This window comes from Ceratotherium simum, chromosome 7, assembly GCF_057802395.1.
Source record: "Ceratotherium simum simum isolate JZ-2026a chromosome 7, ASM5780239v1, whole genome shotgun sequence".
NCBI lineage: Eukaryota > Metazoa > Chordata > Mammalia > Perissodactyla > Rhinocerotidae > Ceratotherium > Ceratotherium simum.
In genome coordinates, this window is record NC_141906.1 from 12,745,630 (window position 1) to 12,766,189 (window position 20,560).

General features: G+C 54.7%; 1 protein-coding gene across 2 annotated transcripts in view; it reads right to left on the minus strand.

Moving 5' to 3' along the window:
* KCNC1 (potassium voltage-gated channel subfamily C member 1) overlaps window positions 1-7,096 on the minus strand; it is a 44,316-nt gene extending 37,220 nt beyond the window's left edge. For both annotated transcript variants that reach the window (XM_004418483.3, XM_087433982.1), the window contains exon 1: window positions 6,527-7,096. In XM_004418483.3, coding sequence (XP_004418540.1) covers window positions 6,527-7,096 — 570 coding nt within the window. The remainder of the gene's footprint in view (window positions 1-6,526) is intronic.
* Between the last annotated feature and the right edge of the window lie 13,464 nt (window positions 7,097-20,560).

The window sequence follows — 20,560 nt, forward strand, 5'->3', positions numbered from 1 at the left end:
TGGAAAATCCTGCTTGGGGGCTGAAAGAACAGGATTTGGCCCAAGTCTGGGTTGACTGCCCCGCTGTGCTGGGCCCTAGGGGGGAGCAGGGAAGGGAGGTGAGGTAGCAGGTAACTGCTTATTCTCCCCGCCCAGGGGAGGAAATATCGACAGTAAGAGAAGACCCTGCCCAGGTGGGATCTGGTGTCCTTTTAAAACTGAGAGCCAAAAGCAATGCAAATGGCTAGGCCAGCTGGCCGGGAGGCTTGGGGTGTGAGTTTGGGTCTCGCTGATTCCCTGTGTGGTCTCGGGCAAGTGTCTTCCCCTCTCTGAGCCTGTTTCTCCTCCACGAGATGAAGGTAGTGGCTGGAGGGGGCCTGGGAGCGCCCATCTGCTCCAACAGTCCCGTATGTAGAAGGTGGTCCCTCCCACCCAAGTGGTTCTCCCAAATAAGGACTGGGCAGCCAACAGTCCCTGGAGCCTCTCAGGCCCCCCTTTCCCTCTGAGCCTGCGCCCAGGGAAGGGAAGCTCAGGCCAGCGGGGTGGCCAGGCTGGCCTGGGGGCTGACAGGAGGCAGCTGCTTAAGGCCCTGATCTTTCGGTCCAGAGCGAATCCACTGGTCATGGGACCGCTCAGAATAGCTGGAGCACTATATTCAGCTGTCGTGGGAGGCCCCGAGATCCCCGGCCCAGGCAGCGGGCCTGGAACGAGCCCCCACCACCCCCCTCCCCCACCTCTGAGACAACCGCCTCCCTCTGGAAGGCTCAAGCCAACCTCCTCCAAAGCTCCTGGCAGATGCCAGACCGCCTGTCCAGTCAGGGAGCACACACTGCTGTCCCCAGAGTGCCAGACTCCAAACACGCCCAAGGCGTCGTAAGGTGGATGGGGGCTCCAGGCCACCAAGCTGGGAGTTAGAGAGACCCAGGTTTCTGAACCAGCCCCCAAAGAAACCTGATCACACGTGACCTTGGGTAGAGCACTCCTCTCTGGGCCTCCACTTCCTCATCCATCATAATAATAGCTCCAGTTAGACTGAGTATGTAAGAAGCTGAGAGTCTGGAGGAGGAAACGAACCTGAATCAAGCCGGGCTGCTAATGAACACTTCATTACAAACCAGATGGCTTCTCTGAAGGGAAGGACCCTGGTTCTGAACCCTGACCCCACTTATGGGGGCTGGGAAGGCATCACCAAGGAGCCAACGGTTTGAGGCGGGGTATGAAGGATGAAGAGGGAGGAACCAGGAGGAAAGAATACTCCAGAGGGGACAGCATATGCAAAGGCCCTGAGGCAGGGGGACCTGGCTCATGCAAGAAACTGAAATGAGGCCAGGATGGCTAGAGCTCAGTGAATGAGGCGGAGAGCCAAGCTGGGGGAGACTGGAGAGGCAGGCAGGCCTAATGGGCCGTGTACGGGCTGGGGAAGCACTGAAGCGTTTTTAAGCAGGCAGGGAGGTGAGCTGACAGACTTGTGAGTTGAAAAGACCTCTGTGGTTGCCAGGTGGAGAGTGAACTGGAGGGGCCAGGGGCTGGAGGTGGGAGAGCAGTCAGGAAGCTGTTGGAAAGGTGGGCCTGAGGGAAACAATGGCGGCTTGAACCAGGATGGTGGACCTGGAGATGGAAGGCAAAGGATGGAGTCTAGAGAGAGTCACGAAGTAAAATGATAATACAACCAGTAGGTGTAACAGCAGCAGCCAACATTTATTGAGCACTTACTGCATGCCAGGCCCTGTGACTCGGGGCCCTCCACATATTACCCCAGTTATCTCTCCATCAACCCCCGGGGGCAGGGTCTATCATTATGCCCATTTTAAAGGTGAAGAGGCTGAGAGACTCTGACTAGGAGACGCTTGGTTTGTGATGTTCACTACTGGGAGGAGAGCTGCGGCGGGAGGGGGTGGAGGTGCCCTTCAAAGACACGAGGACCCCTGTAAAAGCACCTGGGGAAGGAGAAGAGCATCGAATGGGGGGACACTGTGGTGGGGAGCACTCAGGGTGGCTGGAGGGGAGCACAGCCAGCCCCTTCTCCCCTGCTCATGGATCTCCTTCTCACCCTACCACGACTCAACGTGGGGCCCTGACCTGGGGGAGTGGGCTCTGGGCGGGGGGTGAGCTGCTGGGAAGTCCTGGACAGCAGCTGTGTCCCCAGCCCCTCCGCAGGCCAGGTCAAGACGCCAAAAGCCCTGTGTCGGCTGGGACCCAAGGGAGGACAGAAGTTTCTGCTGGGCTCTTCGTCCCTGCCTCCAGGTGAATCTGCTTCCCGGGCAGCTGAGGAGGAGTCAGACTGGGTCAGGTCCCAAAGAGGAGGGGACAAGGCAGAGGAACAGAGACCTGGTGTCAGAGCCGAGGTGGGCAGCGGGTGGATGGAGGAGGTGCTTCCAAAGCTGGGGGGCCATTGGCACTTCCTCATCATTTGGAAGGTCAAGTGACTCTAGGGGACAGATGTCATCACACACACAGACACACACACAGGGGACACTCTCTGGCCTACAGCCCAGGGACCACCACTGGCCCTGATCTGACACGGAACAATGTTCCTGATGACAATATGCTAATCAGACCTGTGCTGGCCCCCAAGGAAGAGACGAGGGCCTCTTTCAAGCCGGGACTGCCCCGGCTGCCCCAACCCTCCCTGCTGCTCCCACACCTCCACGGCTTTGCAGGCTAGCACGGCCGTCCCCTCCATCTGCCCGGCTAATTCCTACTTGCCCTTCCAAGCTTGCCCCAGCATTGCCTCCCTGGGGGCAGTTCTCACTCTCATGGCCCCAGGAAGCCCCTCCACAGCTCTCTCCCCCACGTGGGATGACACCCATGAGTGTCATCGTCATCCTTTGCCTGTGTGCGTCTGGGGAACCAGCCCTCACTCCCAGAACACAAGCCAGGCTCAGCATGTCCCAGCTTACCTCCCCACCCCTCACTCCCTCAGACTGGGTGCCCAGGAAAGCCTAGGAGAGAGGGGCCATGGAGCCAGCTGCTGCAGCCAGCATCGTCACCCCTGAAGAGCTCAGCTGGGACCTCCCGCCACAGCCAAGTAGCCCTTATCTTCCAGAGCCAACACTGAGGCCCAGGGTGGGGTGGCCTCACTACCTGGCCCGTGTACCAACAACTGGCCTGGGCTAGAGCAGTGTTTCTATCGAGGATGGGAAATGAGGAGCAAAGCCACCCGCTAAGGCAGCTCAGGAGTCCCGGGAGATGGAGGCAGCAGGCAGGAAGCTGGTCTGGAGCTTCACCTTCCTCAAGGTGCACTCACACCCAGGTAACCCAGGGTCTCTCTCACACGCAAGCACACACAGCAACACAGACACACACAGGCTCTCACGCAGTCTCTGTCTTACCCACAGCCTCACATACACACAGTCCATGTCACACATAGGGTCCCCCACCCCACATACAGCCTCACACACAGATGGTCTCATGCACACAGCCTTACACACACACACACACACATACACAGCCTCACATGCAGAGCTTCACATATAGTTTCACACTTGCCACACACAGCAATACACCCACAGCAACACACTCACCTCAAGTCTCTCACACATCCCAAGAATCTCTCTCACACACAGCATCTCTCTTACACATACAGTCTCTCTCTCTTTCTTATATACGCACTCTCGCCCACGCAGTCTCATTCTCACACACAAAGTCCATCTCTCAAAACACACAATCTGTCTCTCTCACGTTCACACAGAATTTCTCTGATACAGAGACTCACAGAATCTCTCTTACACAGTCTTACCACACACACACACACCCCATACCCAGAGTCTCACTCACACATATTTTTATTCTCATACAGTCTTTTTCACACACATGAAGAGTCTCTTACACCCACAGAGAATCTCTCTTACACAGATTCTCTCTCTCATACACACAGCTTTTCCTTCACACATATATACAATGTCACACGCATACAGGATTCTGGGCTAGAATCAAGAATAAAAACTTAAATCCCAACCCACCAATGTGAGGAGGCTTGGGGCCTGTGTGGGGGAGGGGTAAACAAAGGTGACAGCAGCAGTGGCAGAGCAAAGATGGAGGGGGGCGGGCGGGCGGCCGGCTGGTCTCTGCGCAGATGAGCCGCAGAGAGGCAACGCAATGCAGCTAGGCCAGCCGGCCGTGCAGCAGGAAGCCCGGGTTCTAATCCAGGCTCTGCCCTCAGTTCATGTGTGCCCTTGGGCAGGCCCTTCCCCTGTGGGCCTCAGGGTCCTCACTGTCACCCCAGGGAGTTGGAACGACTCTGTGGGGCTACTGGGAAAAGAAGGTGGCATGGATAGGCTGGGGGGGCACCTTCTAACCCACCTTCATCTCTCCCCCACTGCCCAGCTTTTCCCTCAGTTTGCTCTTCAGTGGACACTGGAGAGAATCAGGACTTCTCTGTAAGGTTTTGTACACCAACAAGACCCCAAATCACACTAGCCAGCCCATTTGTCTGCATTAGGTGAAGGCCACCCCGAGGCCTAGGAACGTCCAGTGGGAGGAGATGGACGGGGAGGGGCTGGAACATGCCCCAGGTGGCCTCTGCCTATCCTGAGACTCAGGGACGGGGGTCAGAGCCCTAAAGCTGAGCCCAAGGGGTGGGGTGGAGGGACACAGCCTCTTGCTAGGGAGCCAGAAGGCTGAGAGAACAATGAGGAAGTTGGACCTATTCCTTGTTTCCGGGGCCAAGGGAGGGTGATGGTGGTGGTAAGATGCTGTCCAAGGTCAAATGCAGACCGAATGGGCAGCTGCTCTAACACAGGCCTTTGCCCAGCACGCCCCGCCATGTGCTGGTTCCACCTCCCAGTCCCCCTCCTCCAGCCCCTCCCCACAGCTCAGCCACAGCCTCCAGTTACATAATCCCCTGGCTATGCTGGTCTCTGTCAGGAGAGGGGAGGGGAGGAGAGACCTCTGAGGGTCCCAGTCCACTCCAGGGAATGGCAGGGAGCTGGTGGCCAGTTCAGGGGAGGACGGGGTCCCAGGAGACCTGGCTTCTAGTCCTGCTTGGCTTCTAGCTCCCTGGGTGACCTTGGGCAGGGTCCTCAGTGGCAAAACCAGGGGCTTGGCTCTCTCCCTATTAGCTCCCCTTGCCCCATACATACATCCTCTGTCCTAGAATTTAAAGGCTCTGGCCTGCTACCCCCTCCCTCAAATGCTCAGACATGTTGTGCTTTATCTCAGTAACAAATCTACCAGGCCTGTGCCTAACACAGTCTTTCTCTGCCCGTGGGCACCTCAGTGCTCCCCATGTGCCCTTCTCCCACTGATCCTCGGCAGCTGGGCGGACACTCCTGTCTGTCCCCTGCCCCATCCCCACCCTGGGCTCCAGTGAGCAGGAGGGATGGGATGTGGAGCAGTAAATGGGGGCCAGGAGAGGCAACGGTTTGCCTGGGAGGGGTTGGGGAGGATGGCTTACGGTGGGTGAGGGGCTCTGCTTTAATTCCCAACTCTGACCCTTCTCCTCATGCCTTAGGCTCCATTCAGGCCTCTGAGGACAGAGCCAGAGAAGGCAAGGGGGAGTCTCTTCCAGGATAAGTGTTTGCTACCAGTGTCTCCCTTCTGGGCTCAGTTGAGCAGCAAAGACCCTTAGAATTCACAGACCTTCTCTCTCATTTTACAGAGCAGGATGCTGACCTAGAGAGTCCATCTGAGGGGCCAAGGTCAGCAGCAGGGTGCCCTTTCTCCCCTGCAACAAGCTGCTGTCACTAAAGGGGAGTGGCCAAGGAGGACACGCCCACCTCACACACACCTCCTTGCGGTCTGCCCCATTAGGGCACCCTCTGTCCCTGACAGGTCCCACAGGAAGCACAGCCATAAGCCCAGTGGGCCCCTCCAACAGCCTCCTCTTCTAACGAGGAAGAAGGACAGGCTCTGTTCTCAGAAGCAGGTCTCAGAGGATCACATCCCCTCCCCACAGCTCACCGCCACACCACCTATCAAACTATTAATTAGCCATAAACATGCCCCCTTGACCATCTCCTCAGAATGGCCTAGGGCTGCTCCCTGAGGAGGGGAGGGCTGTCTCAAGCAGCAGACCAGGCCTCAGGCCCTCTTCTGTGGGCCCTGGCTGGCTCCAGAGGCCCCTTACCTGGGAGGGAGGAGGGGTTCCCAGCTCCTTTCTCCACACCAAAATTTACAGGGCAGCTCACACCTTCACAGCGTACATCTACAAAGACACAGATATGCATGCACAGGCACTTCCGCACACTCAAACATACACTCATACTCATTCATTCCGGCTACATACTTTACCCACCCAAATACACACCACCACACTTACATATGCACACACAATCTACTCATACACACAAACATACCCATTCATGCTCACTCATACACATTAAATTCGGAAATACAGACACAGACCTACATACGTACATAAGTAGTCACCTTTGAAAAGAGTCACCCTGTTTCTTGCACACGTACACGTATGTACACACATGCGCACACACACCCCTTTCAGTTCTGACTCCCTAGGCGCCAGTTCTCGGATCCACCCCTGCCCGAGGGAGGCAGAGGACGGCTGCCGCCCCCGCCCCGCTCTCCTGATGGGTCAGCTGTCACTTACCCGCGCGTAGCGGGATGAGTAGGGGTCCTCGAAGAGCGCCCAGATGCGCGGCTGCCAGCGGCGCCAGAAGCCGCCGGGCCGGCCGTCCGGGGAGTCGCTGAGCGCCAGGCGCTTGGTCATCTCCAGCTCGTCCTCGCCGTCGCCTGAGTCGCCGGGGCCGTCGGCGTCCGCGTCGTCGGCGCTGTTGTCCAGGGGCGCGCCTCCGAAGCTGTCGAGCGCCTCCTCGGCGTCGCGGTGCTGGCGGTACGTCATCCAGCAGCAGGGCTCCACGTCGGTCTCGTCGATGCCCCAGAAGGCCAGCTCCTCCTCGTAGAGTGGCCCGCACACGTCGGCCGGGCAGTGCAGCTTGCCCGTGCGGTAGTAGTTCAGGATGTGCGCGAAGACCCCCGGGTGGCGGTCGAAAAAGAACTCGTCAGCGCGAGGGTCATAGTCGAAGTGGCTGTGGGCGTCGGGCTCCGCCAGCCAGGCGAGCCGCGTGCCGGGCAGCGTGCGCAGCGTCGAGCGGTACGTCTGGTGGCGCGTGCCGCCCACGTTGATCACGATGCGCTCGCTCTCGTCCCCTTGGCCCATCGCGGCGCCCCCTTAGGCATGGCGCGGCCCAGCGACACCCATGGGAGCAGCCGCCAGGGGGAGTCGGCGCCGGGGAGGGGGGCGCGCGGCCTCCTCCCCCCTCCCCCCAGCCGTCGGGGGTACAGAGGACCGCGGCTCTGGCCACTCCAAGAGCGACCCAAGCCCCTCTGGGCGCTTTCTGTCGGGTGCTGGTCCAGGGGAGTGTGCGCAGGATCCCAAGGGTCTCTAGGCACCAGATGTGGGAGGGAGCTGGTCCGGCTGCGGAGGAGGCAGAGGAGGAAAGGAGGGAGGGAGACAGGGAGGGAAGAAAGGAGGGAGGGGGGCGGCGCTCAGCGGCGAGCCCCGGGAGGAGGGAAAAGAGGGTGGGGGGGCCGGGCTCCCGTCCCCATCTCAGCGGGAAAATGGAGAAATCGACACAAAGCTTTTGGGGGGAAGGTCAGCTGCTCCCGGGGCCGGACAGATAGACCAGCCCCCGGAAGGGGGAGGGGAGGACAGGGGGCCGGGAAATGCGCGCTCTGCCGTGCGGTGGTCGCCGCAGCGCGCTCTCGGCGCGGGGGAGATGGATGCCCGCTGCTTTCCTCCCTGCGTGGCCGGGCTGCAGCTCGGGGCGCAGGGCGGGCTCTAGCCCCCTCCCTCTCTCCTTGCCTGGCTGCCTGCTCCCCCCGGCGGCGGGCGCGCCTGCCCGCCCGCCCGCCCTCCTCGCTCCTTCTCCCCGCCTCTCGGAGGAGATGGCGGGCCCCCTGGGCAGGGGCACCCGGGGCGCTGCTCGGTGCGGCGGCCGCAGAGCGCCGCGCTCGGTGCGCTCCGGCTCGAGCTGGGGCTCCGCTGGGCTGCGCTCCGACTCGGGCTCCGGCTCCGGCGGCGGTGCTGAAGGGACAGCTCCCGGACTGTGGCTGAGCCGCGCGGGGCCGCGCAGGGGTTCTCCGGGCTGGGTTTGGTCTGCGGCGCTGGCGGGCACTGGCTCCGATGCCTCTGCGCCGCGCGCTCCGCGCCTCGCTTCGGGCAGGCAGTTGGCGCTGCCGGCCGAGGCGAGGGGGCTACGGTGGTCGGGCCCGGGAGGCGGGGGTGGCGGGTCCAGGCGCGGCGAGGCGAGGCCGGCGAGGCCGGGAAGGCGAGGCGCGGAGCGGCCGCCGCCGCCGCCGCCGCGACGCTGCTGCCGCCCAGGCTGCTGCTCGGCTCGCTTGCTCGCTGGCTAGCTCGCGCGGTCCGCGTCCAGCCCGCCGCTCTCCGGACACGGGCACACGGCGCGCGCAGCCGCACTCGCCCCCGGAGGGAGGCGCCGCGCTGGGTCCTAAAAAGCCCTGATTCCGCGCCCCCCTCCCAGCCCCGCGCGGAGCCGGCCTCCCTCCACCCCGGCGCTGGGGGCGCCTGTCCGGCAGGGCGCCTGCTGCTCCCGGGGGACCAGCCGACGCTCCGCGCTCGGGGAGCGCTGTTTGATTGGCGGGGGCTCCAGGAGACGTCTAGGCCCGCGAACCCGGGTCAGACTAAGGTGAAGGCATCGGCATCTGCCCCTCTCCTTCCAAACTAGAGACTGTTTGATCCCCTAATGAAACGAGATGTCCCCGATCGCTATCAGCGGTATCTCGACCCGAGCCAGAATTGGCCGCTCCAAGCAACTCGTTTATAGCGACCGTCTTCACGGAACCTGGAGCCCTCATGATCCTTTCATAGATCCCTCTTGCATGGACTCTAAAATAATAGCCCCCTCCGCCCCCCAACACACACACGCCAAACACGCCACACACACGCTGTCCTCTAAGCCCTCTACTAACAACCCAGTAATTCTGGACCCCTCTGAGCCTTTGCTAACCCTGGGCCCTTCATAACTCCAGGCTGACCCTAGTCTCCCATGAGTGCCACGTTCTCTGCGTATTGAGCCCAGGTCACTGCTCCTCCCACACTAGCCCTGGATCCCTAGGTGGGGATTCCTTATGAAAAGGGCATTCTGCCCTTAGAGGTCAGAGGGAGCAGCTGCTCCCAGCAGTCCTGAGCGTTGACAATCCCCCTCTCCCTGCAGGGCTTCAGGGGCCCTGGGTGGGAAGCTGGTGCTGTGTCTGGGAGCTGGATGGCAGCAGGGCCTGCTGTGATTCCTACAGCTTCACAGTTGATCCTGGGGGTGGGAGTTGCAGTTTGGGCCTCCAAGCCTTCCTGGCCCATGTTTGCTGCCAGGGCCTCAGTCTACTCAATTGAGCAATCACTCCTTTACTCCTTACTTGTTCTGTGCTCTGTCCCAGGCACAGGGGCACAAGAGACCCTGCCCTTGGGGGGCTCTCAGGCTGTTGGGGAAGTGGGCAGGTAGGCCTGGGCAGGGCTGAGGAGGTCAGGCCCAGCTCCAGGGGTGGCTGCGCTGGGAAAGAGGCTTATTGATTGCAGCCCAGCCTGATCGAACACAAGGCTGCCTGGGCAAAGGGCGATTTAATTAAGAAGACATGAGTCTCTCATTTACCTGTCGGCACTTGCTAACTGTGCTGACAGCTGTCCCTCAACACTGACCCACAGACACCGTTGTGGGCCTGGGGACAAAGCTGTGCCGCAGACATCTGTCTCCTCACCTGGCCTGGGGAATCCCTGCCCAGCCCCAGGGAAATCTGTGGGTCATGGGGGAAAGATTTGAAGGAGTGGAGAGCTTTGGAGAGGAGCAAGGGCAGAGAGAGAGATGAGGGATGGGAAAAGGACAAGGCGAGTGACAGAGAGAGCAGAGCTCTGGCAAAACCAGGGGCAGAGAGGGGCAGAGGCAAAGACAGGGCTGGAGTCGGGGGCCTGGACGGCACCTCCATCCTCCAGAGATCTAAGTAGAAGCTATTTCCCATTCGACCTCAGAGTAATGCAGAGATGACAGTGCTTTTGTGTCCCTCTCACCCTGACGAGTGTGAGCCCCAGGCCCTAATCATGAGGAGGCCTGACCTGGGACAGCTCAGCTCAGCCCAGATTCAGATTCCCCAGGACACAGGCTCTCAGAAAGCTCTGCCCCAATCCAAGGAGGTGATAAAACAGAGAAATGGAGACCCCAGAAGGAAGAGAAAAAGATGGACACAGAGCGATGAAGACACACCCCCCCAGCTGGGAGAAATCAAGATGGGGAGAGACAAGAAAGAAGTGTCTCTAAACTTTCTCTTCCTTCCAGCCAGACGTCCATCCCCTCTCCCCCAGGAAGCCTTCTGTGATTCCACCAGCCACAGGGGCCCAGGGCTCCACCCCTTCCCTCTCCTGCAGGACCACATGGGATCAGAGTACAGCTCCCCAACCCTCACTATAGCTCATCTCATTCCCAAAAATGGACAATCACCTCCTATAGGGCTGCTTCTTGTTTGCTTCCCTCCACAGTGCCCAGAACCCAGGAGCTCCTCATGAAGGGCTAGAGGAGTTGAGAAAGGCAGGAGGGGGCCTGGGATCCTAGATCCCAGTGTCAGAGGCCATGGGAATCTGGAGGCCTTAACAGAGGCTGAGTCAGGGGGAGGGACTTACCTAGGGTCTCTCAGGGAGTCAGTGCAGAGCCCACTCAGGCCACTACCCCATGGTGAGTCATGTGGGGAGCTGAAGTGTGCCTCAGGTGGTGGGGAGAGGCAGGGGAAGGTGGAGAGACTGAGAGACAAACGGCTTCTAGTAGAGGGAAGGTTGGGTGACTAGGAGCTCCGGTCAGGCCGGGCCCTGGAGGGTGTGCTAGAAAGAGAGGCGGGCCAGCGCTGGAGGGAGGGGGAATGTGAAAGCGTGTCCATTGCACCCTAAAATCCCCTATGAGGTGAGCAGAGAAGGCTCAGAGAAAGGAGCTCCCAGGAGCCTCCCAGGTGGGAGGGGGCAGCTGCCCTGAGGGGCCCTGCACTGTCCCACTTCGGGATTCTCACCTTGATCCTGATGGCACTCCCAGCTCAAGCCCCAAAGAATGCCCCCCTTCTCTATCCTAAGCTCAGACACAAAATTCCCTTCTCTCACTTCCTTTTCACACTGTAAGAAGGCTGGCATTTGCAGAAAGCCCAGAAAAACCAAGAGGGCAACACAGAAAGAAAGAAAAAAAAGCCCCAGAGAAATGGATGTGGGGGCAGGGATTGCTGCCAGAGCCTCAGCTTCCCACACACAGCCACTATGCAAGACCCTCAGCCCAGCCCAGACCCTCGCCCCTTTCCACTGAGCAGTCCCCCTTATTCACAGCCATTTGTCCCCTCCCTTGCAGAGGAAGGCTTGTGGTCCCGTGCCAGGGGGTGATTGGGCTCAGTGGCTAGTGGGAGGGGTGGGCAATGAACTACTGGTGGGGTGTTGATCAGCGGCCAAGAGCATAGACTCTAGGACCGGGCTGCCTGGGTTCTAATCCCGGGTCCACCATTGACCAGCTATGACCTGGGGCAAGTTACTCAACTTCTCTATGCCTCAGCTTCTTTATTGCTGGATATGAATAATAACAAGCCCTATAACCTTAACTCCTCAGCTCTGGGATCTCTTTTGTTCAGGCTAGAGGGGAGCAGGTGGTGGGCTTCAGTAAGCTCCGTGGTGGGAATGGCTGGAGGATGAGCTGGGACTGGGAGTGGACTCGAAAAAGGGGAAGGGAGTCCTGAGCCAAGCTGGGCCTATGTTCTCACACCTGGCCCTTGCAGGCCTTAGATCTGGTCCTGCTAGGCTCTGGAACTGGCCCAAGTCCAGCCCCTAGGCCTTTGTCCGGCTTGGCACTGTCCTGTATGCTGCTCTCCCAGGTCCAGAGCCTTAGCATTCCTGGTGGCTTGGGATGCCATCTTGTGGCCACATCAGGAAACTAACCTGAGCTGGACACAGAGTAGGCTTCAGGGTAATGGTAAGCAGTGGGACCTACAGGTGTCTCCTCCCCAGACCAGAACTCCTCCCTCCAGTGGACAGAGGAAAGTGAAACCAAAGGTGTCATAGTGGGAAATTGGTGACCGTGGCCGTCGGGTCTGTAGCTTGAGCACTGACCCTGGTGCCTAACCTGGGAATGGGGTGGTTAGGTACCTTCCTGCAACCCCTGGGTGAGTGGGTCCCAGAGCTCTTAGGCCAGGGCAAGTCTAGAAAGGGGCCAAGGTAAAGAATACTCTGGCGAAGTGCTAGACCGGGGTTTCTCATTCTCTGCACCCTTGACATTTTGGATCAGATGATCTTTTGTTGAGGGGGCTGTGCTGTGTATTGTAGGATGTTTAGCAGCATCCCTGGCCTCCACCCTCTAGATGTCAGTAGAACCCCTTCCCCAGTCGTGACAATCAAAAAGATCTACAGACTGCCAAATGTCCCTTGGGGGGTAACATTTCCTCCAGTTGAGAGAACCACTGATCTAGACAGATTTGGTTACCAATCTCATTTTGTGGCTTTTTAGCTGTGTAAACTAGTCACTTTCCCTCTCTAGGCTTCTGTTTCCTCATCTGCTTAAAGGGAATAACATTTTGTCAGGATTAAATGAGATAGAGCCTCTTTCCTTTCCCCCTCCCCTTGGACTGCCCACCTCCTCCAAACCCTCAGTGACCAGCCTTCACCCCACGTCTCCCTCATGGGCTCCTGCCACTGCTCAGCAACGCCTGTCCCTCAGGGTGTCAGTGTGGCCCAGGGGGCAGAGCGTCAGCCCTTCCTAGGCTTGGCTTCGGGGAAGATGAGGCCTCAACGGCTGTGGGAGTGAGAGGGGAGGGTGGGAACTGATGATGGCTGTGGTAAAGGGTGCATGTGGATGGTCAGGGGTGCCTGTGTGTAGGGAGGACAGGTGGGCATGGGCACTTCTGCAAGAGTGCTCCCACCAGGACTGGGCAGGGGCCGCTGCGTTGTCCTCCCAGAAGCAGCTGGAGACGTGAGGCTATCCCAAGGGTCTTCCTCCCTCTGCGACTCCTTTGATAGGAGCCTTGGGGGTTCTCTTGTGTGTGCTCCTCGGGGGGGACCTGTGTGTGAGGCAGTCTGCAGGGGATCCTGGGTGGCAGTGCACAGGGGCAGGTCCAGGTTTTGCAAGGCCTGAAGTTTAGGGGGTCACTCTTTAAAAAAATTAAAAGTTGGGTACAAAAGTGAATATTTGTTTAGACTTAGAGAAGAAATCAGGGATAGATATAAATTTTTAAAGGTTGACAAATACTACAAAATAAATCCAGAAAAAGGTAGCTTAATATTTTTATTAACTGCCTGACACACCTACATAATACTTTTAAATAAGTTATATTTACTTGGAAGCATTCATAATGCCAGCAAAAACCAGTTGCAACTTTTTTTTGCAATTACAGGATGATGTTCAGTTAACAAAACCACATTTATTTTATTAAAGCTGCATCAAAGTTGACTAAAAATGAAAAAATCATCTTCCTCCCATATAACTATTTTTTTCTGTGTACCAACAAGACCCTGCTTTAAATTTCCATGCCAATTGACAGCTCCTATATCGTATGAGGCAAGGTTTGTGCTCCTGAAAATACCATAGGATAGGGCTACTTAAATATACATTCATGAAATGCACAGGATCCAGAACAGCCAAAACAATCTTGAGGAAGAACGAGGGTGGAGGATTCACACTTCCTTATCTCAAAACTTACTACAAAGCTACAGTAATCAAGACTGTGTGGTACTTCCATAAGGATAGACACACGGATCAATAGAATAGAACTGAGAGTCCAGAAATAAGCCCATACATTTATAGTCAACTGATTTTTGACAATGGTGCCAAGACAATTCTATGGGGAGGGGGGAAGAATAGTTCTTTCAACAAATAGTGCTGGGACAACTGGATATCCACAGGCTAAAGAATGAAGTTGGACCCCTTCTTCCCACCATATAGAAAAAGCAACTAAAAGTGGATCAAATACCTAAATGTAGGAACTAACAGTATAGAACTCTCACTTGGATTAGGTCATGATTTCTTAGATATGATGCCCAAAACACAAACAACAAAAGAACAATAGATAAATTGGACTCCATAAAAATAAAGAAAAAGCTTTTGTGCTGTGAAGGACACTGTCAAGAAAGTGAAAAGATAACCCATAGAATGAGAGAAAATATTTGCAAATCATATATCTGATAAGGGTCTCGTATCTAGAATATATAAAGAACTCTCATAACTCAACAATAAAAGGACAACCTAGTTTTAAAATGGAAAAGGATTTGAATAGACATTTCTCCAAAGAAAATATACAAATGGCCAACTAGCACACGACAAGATGCTCAACATCACTAGTGATTAGGGAAATGCAAATCAAAACCACAATGAGATACCACTTCACACCCACTAGGATGTCTAGAATAAAAAGACAAACAATAACAGTGTTGTCGCAGATGTAGAGAAATTGGAGCCCTCACACGTTGCTGATGGGGATGTAAAATGGTGCGGCTGCTTTGGTAAACACTTTGGCAGTTCTTCAAAAATTTAAACATAGAGTTATGATATACCCAGCAATTTCACTTTTAGGTATATACCTAAGAGAATTAAAAGCATATGTTTACACAAAAACTCGTACATAAATAATAGTAACATTATTCATAATAGCTAAAAAATGGAAGCAACCCAAATATCTATCAACTGATGAATGGATAAACAAAATGTGATGTATCCATACAGTGGAATATTATTCAGCTATAAAAAGGAATGAAGTACTGATACAGGCTACAACATGGATGAACCTTAAAAACATTATGCTAAGTGAAAGAAGCCACAAAAGGCCACAAAGTGTGTGATTCTATTCATACGAAGTGTCCAGAATAAGCAAATCCACAGAGATAGAAAATAGATTAGTGGTTGCCAGGGGCTGGGGGGAGGAGGAGAGTGGGGAGCGACTGTCAATGGGTATGGGTTTCTTTGGGGAGGAATGAAAATGTTCTGGAATTAGATAGTGGTGATTGTTGCTGAATATAGTGTTGTTGAATACGGTACAAACCACTGAACTGGACACTTTAAAAGGGTGAATTTTATGGTATATGAATTATATCTCAATAAAAATTTGGGAAAAGTGGAAGGATCAGTAAACCAGGAGGTTATAGTTAATTTGCTTATGCTGAGAAAAATCTTAGTTTATCGTGGGTCTGGTTCCCTTATCTGTAAAAGATCTATTTCATTATCTTTTTGTTTCTCTGAAATGCTTTAAGTGAATTACTAAAGAATTCAGAACTGAGACATACCTTGTAAATTCACTAATTCATTACCCAGAGAGAAAGCCCGAGTCAGATGGGGTAAGGCATATGCCCGAGGTCTCGGAGCTGGTCAGTGGCACCACAGGCCTAGGTCCCGGGGATGAGGTAGCCATGGACATCATCCGGGGCTCACTTCCCCCTGCCACCGGGCGAGTTCTACGTGAATTAAAACCTGCTGATAAATGTTGTCTGAAAAAAAATAGTACACTATGCAAAAATGACCCTGTACGGTATAAAAACGAATATTACACAGCCTCACATTTTAATTTTTTCCCTTTAATTGTAGTGAGTTGTGTGCAGAGGATTTAAGTGTTTTATAGATGAGAAAAAACTGAGCTAGAACCGACTAGTTCTTCATCATTAGCACCATCATCATGTTTGCCTTTATCTTCCTCCTCATCTCCTCATCCTTTCCTCCTTCCTCCTCTTAGCCTTTTTTCTTGCCTTTTCCCACCTTGCCTACTCCGTTCCACCTGCATCAGGGGGCATATTCTTTAATTGCCCCTTCATGTGACAATGGTTTTATATCATTTTCTGTACAGACAGTTGAGAGAGAATTCAGATAATTCAGTCTTTCCTTGAACATGGTTGACCAAAACTTGTTCTGTGTCATTGATAATTTAGGAAGCTTCTTTCAGGCTTGCCACTCTAGTGGAAATGTCATGTGCAATTTCAGGATTGGTGTCAAATTTGGGGAAAACTCCACCAAGTTTCTTTCATCTGTGGACTGTAAGAGTTCAAGGTATTTTGAGTTTTCTTGTGTGGTGATTAATTTTAAATGTTTTTAAATTGACAATGTTCATTAAAAAGTTTGTTGATGTTGAGAACTTGTTATAGTGACATATAAATTTTATTCTATAATTCATAATTAGTTGATGCCAGTATTTTGTGTTAGATCAACAAACGCTTAATCTTTTTCCAATGTTTTCATATAATTCACCCTTCTTCATTGATTGGATTACAAACAATGCAAGAGTCTTCAATAACTTCATTCAAAAGTTATCTCTTGCTTTTAATAAATTCCTTTTTGGTATCATCTAAATATATTTTGGGGGTACTATTGTCTTCTCAATGTCATAATCATTTAAATTTATTTCATCGTTCATCATTATTGCTTCTGTTTTATATTCCATTTATTTAAAATATGTTCTCCGAAAGCCAGACAAAATGTATGTCTTTAGGTAGGACCCCAACATGCCCATAAATGCCACTCAACACAATGGGGACGTCAGAATAGAAAGAGACAATCACCACAACCAATTAGTTAAAGTAATTTACTGTGGCAAATTAAAAAAGAGACGAGATGATGTGAACATATTTCCAGGGCTTCTCCCAGGGCCTTAGAAGGGACTCACGCAACGGAGGGGACCTGAGGTTTAAACGTCATTGGTTTCACGGTGCATCTGCTGGTATGCGCTGGGTACACGTGTGCTGTTGTATGGACACACAAGTGTGGAGACACACACATATGTCTCTATGGAGAGCATGGCTTGGTGTTTCCTCAGATCCAGCCTGGGCGAAAATGGCCCCAAGAGCAAGGGACATTTCATCTACACTGCAAATGGAGTTGGGCTCAGCCAGATGTCCCCCCGCCACCACCACCTCTCCACCAGGGGACTGAGGCGAGGAACAGGCCAGGAGGCAGCCTCAAATCCTATCATCCATGAGGTGATCCAGTGTCCAGCTGCTCCCCTCCCTCCTGACTTTCCTTACCTCCTCTCTCCTTACTCCCTCTGTAGAGGCTACAGGGCAAGACAGCTGAGAGTGTGGTCTCTGGAGCCTCTCTGCCTGGGTTCAAATCCTGGCTCATGACCTGAGTGAGTCCAATGAGAATTCTTCCCTGGGAATTTTCTAACTGGAGTTTAATGGTGAGGTCTAAGGTGATCCCTGAGTTGCTGGAGAAAACCAATATGGAGTAGGAGAGAGTGAGGCCAAGTAGAGGCAAGAAGGGGAGCGCGTGGGAGAGTAATACGGGCTCCAGTCCCAGCTCTCGAGGCCCCTGGACGCTGTGGTGCTTGTAGCGCTACTTCCATCTGGGAACTGCCCCGTGTCCTTCCAACACACCCTGGGGGGGTTTAAGCTAGTTTGAATTGAGTTTCTGTCACTTGTAACCGGAAGTGTCCTGGACTAAATCTGTCCCCATACCTACTTCTTTCCCAGAGTCTCCATCTCTGCAATGGCACCACCAATCTGAAGCAAACCAGAGCCTGAAGTCATCCTTGGCTCTTCCTTTTCTCTCACTTCCTTAGGGCTTCCATACACAGGCTCTGTGAACAGCTACGCAGGTTGTTCACTGAACAAGTGCAGCTGGCTAAGGAGGTGAGTGAGGGCTGAAGTGCAGCCTTCTCTCTGCTTGCCTAGCCATGAACCCTGTTGCAGAGCAGTGTCCTTGGGAAAGAAGGGACACCTTTTTCTAATTGCATCTTAGCTCCCTATAGGCTCCTGGGGCCTTCTGCATATATGGGGCTGGTTCCCTCCGTGCAGAAACTGCCTCCTCCTCTCTTCACTGGTTACCTTCTCAAACCCCAACCTCGTTTCTCATTGCAGCCTTTACTTTTCCTACAGCATTTCTCCCCATTTGTCACACTGCATTTATTCCCTTGGTTCTTTGTCTAATGGCTGTCTGCCCAGCGGATTTTAAGCTGTGTGAGGGTAGGCACTGTGCCTCCAGGTTCTCCGCTGTCCTGTCGATACCTACACTTTATCTGGCACAACTGTCTCCACTCCTGTGCTTTCTCTCCCTTCCCCAGTCACAGTCCCCGTTCAGGCCATGTCCTCTGAGCAACCCCGGTGGCCTCCTGACAAGTCTTCCTGTCTCAGGTCTTATTCCCTGCTATCCATTCTGCCAGCCCAAACTGGCCTTTCTAAAATACAGATTTATGTGGATCCTTCCCCTGGTTCGATTCCTCGATGGCTCCCTACTGCCCTCAGGTTAAAGACCAGGTCTACTGTGGCCTTGCTGCTGCCTCTCCCCATCTCACCTCCGGCCCCTCCCTGTGAGCATTTTTGGTTCCATGAAGCCGCAGTTTGCTTTCTGTCACCTCTGGTCTTTGCACTTGCTGATTCCCCAGCTTGGGGCACCCGTCTTTCCTGACCAACTCCTTCAAGGTTCTAATTACGGGTTACCGGCTTGTCCATACCTTCTGTTCCTACTGTGCTCCTCTGCCACACACACCCCTATTATAGCACGTAAGTCATTGTGATGTAATCAGCTGCTGAAAGATCCAATCCCCCCCAAAGTCTGAGTGCCTCCCAGGGTCAGGAACTGTGTCCACCGGTCTCTCTTGTCACCCAGCATAGGACCTGGCATCTGCTGAATGAATGAACTCATGAATGAGCCCCAAGGGGTCTCAAAGGAGTGTAAAGAACCCCAAGGCGCATCTGGGGAAGCCGCCAGAGAAAAAGCTGAGGATCGTTAGTACCAAAGCAGCCCTGGGCGGCTCCTCAGGGGCCCTGTGTTGGGGAGAGCAGAGGCTCTCCTCAGAGCAGACAGCAGATCCTCAGCTACGTAATGGGGCCCTCCCTTCTGGCATCATGTCTTACCTATATTCCCCAGGGCCCCTCCACTTGGTGAGCAGAACCCTTGAAAGTGGGCCTGTAAGGTTTTCAGGAAAAACGTATCTGTAAGGGTGGGATGTAGGACGTACCTGTATGTGTGTTGGGGGGCGGGGTTGGGGCAGTACGTGAGTGGGGAGAAACTTTTATCTGGCCATCTTTCCAGGGGTGCCCTCCCAGAGGTGTCTCTGTGTGTGGGTCTCTCCCTTGTGGGTGTGCGTGGGTCTGTGGGCATTGTGGGTGTGTTGTCTTCTCTTACTTCTCAAGACACAGTTCAAATGGCACCTCTTCCAGGAAGCCCTCCCCAGCACCCTGGCTAAATCAGTGGCCCCTCCTCTGCTCTCAGAGTGTTCATAGCTTGATGACAGCACTTATGCCACCTGTGAGGATGCAGGTTTGCACGTGCCCCCTCCTTGAAGGCTCTGGGCTCCTGTCCTCTGAGATCCGACAGTGCCAGGATGCTCCATGTGCCGGGTTACTGGCTGAGTAGAGGTGTCTGTGCCTCTCTGGTCTTCTATGCTGTCCCCTTGTGATTCCACCTATCACTAGGAGCCTGTAAGTACCATACAGCTTACCATGCCCCCTCCAGTCATTTCCTTCCCTCTTAACGCTGTGAGCACCTTATCACATCCTCTGTCCCCATGAGGATTCTGAGTGGCACCCGGGGCCACGACTTTCCAGTGATCCTTCTGGACACCACACCTAGGTTCACTCTGTGTGCACGGAACGCGTGATTCTCAACCTTGCACCACTTCAGAATCACCTGGGGAGCTTCTGAAAACTACCAATACCTGGCCCAGGGGATCTGGGGCAGATACATTAAATCGGAATCTCGGGGCGGGGTGGGGGGTGGGCAAGCATGGATCTTTTTTAAACTACTCAGATCATTCTAAGACGCATCCTCACCTGAGAACCACCGACCCGTGCGTAGTATATACGTCACGGTCAGAGGAAGCTCCCCACTTGTTGGAGACATGTGCACCCTCCCTTCCGGTGGCCCCAGGCTTCCTCCTTGCAATCCCTCTGCCGCCTACAGGGGTCGCTGCGGTACAGCTGGCCCAGTTAGCCCATTTTCCTCCGGGTCAAAAATCCTGCCCCCATCCCCAGGGAGAGCCGGAGCCACCGCGGTATAAATTAGCGTCTTTATTTCCAACACCTGACGAGCGTCCGCGGCTCGCCCGCCTGCCGTATAAACATACAAAGTCCCTGTTGCACCGCACACCATGCCTCAGAGATAAATACAGCCCTAGGGGCTCCTGCTCTGGCAAAGCAACTCTTATTTACAGAAATAGATTACAAAAGTATTACAAAAAGTGGTCCTGAACCGGGGAGGGGGTGGGAGCGGTAACCGTTACACTAGTTACACTGGGGACGGGAGCGCACCCCGCAGGCGTGGGGAAGAGCGCACAGCTCCTGGGCTCCGGACCGGAGAGGCCACGCCCCCGTAAGCGACCTGGGCGTCCGGGGGCGGGGCTTAGGTCCGCGGGCGTCCCACTCCCCGTGGGGGAGGAGGCCAGGAAGAGGAAGGGCCTAGCCCCTCGAGGATCAGCTCTGGCCCACGAAGGAACACCGACTGGCCATCGCAGCGGGTCTCAGGGAAAGGTGCTGCGTGGAGAAAGAGGACTGTGTCCTTGCTCTCGGGTGCGGGAGGCGGAAACACGCATCAGTTCTCCTGCCTCTCCTACCTCGGGAGGGGTCGCTTTTAAAGCGCGGTTGGGGAGGGGTGGCATTTAAGCTCAATCTTTTGGGCATGAGGGACCCTAGGGGCACCATCCCTCGGGCGGGTGGGCAGCAGCGCCCTCCGACGCGGCTGCCCACCCC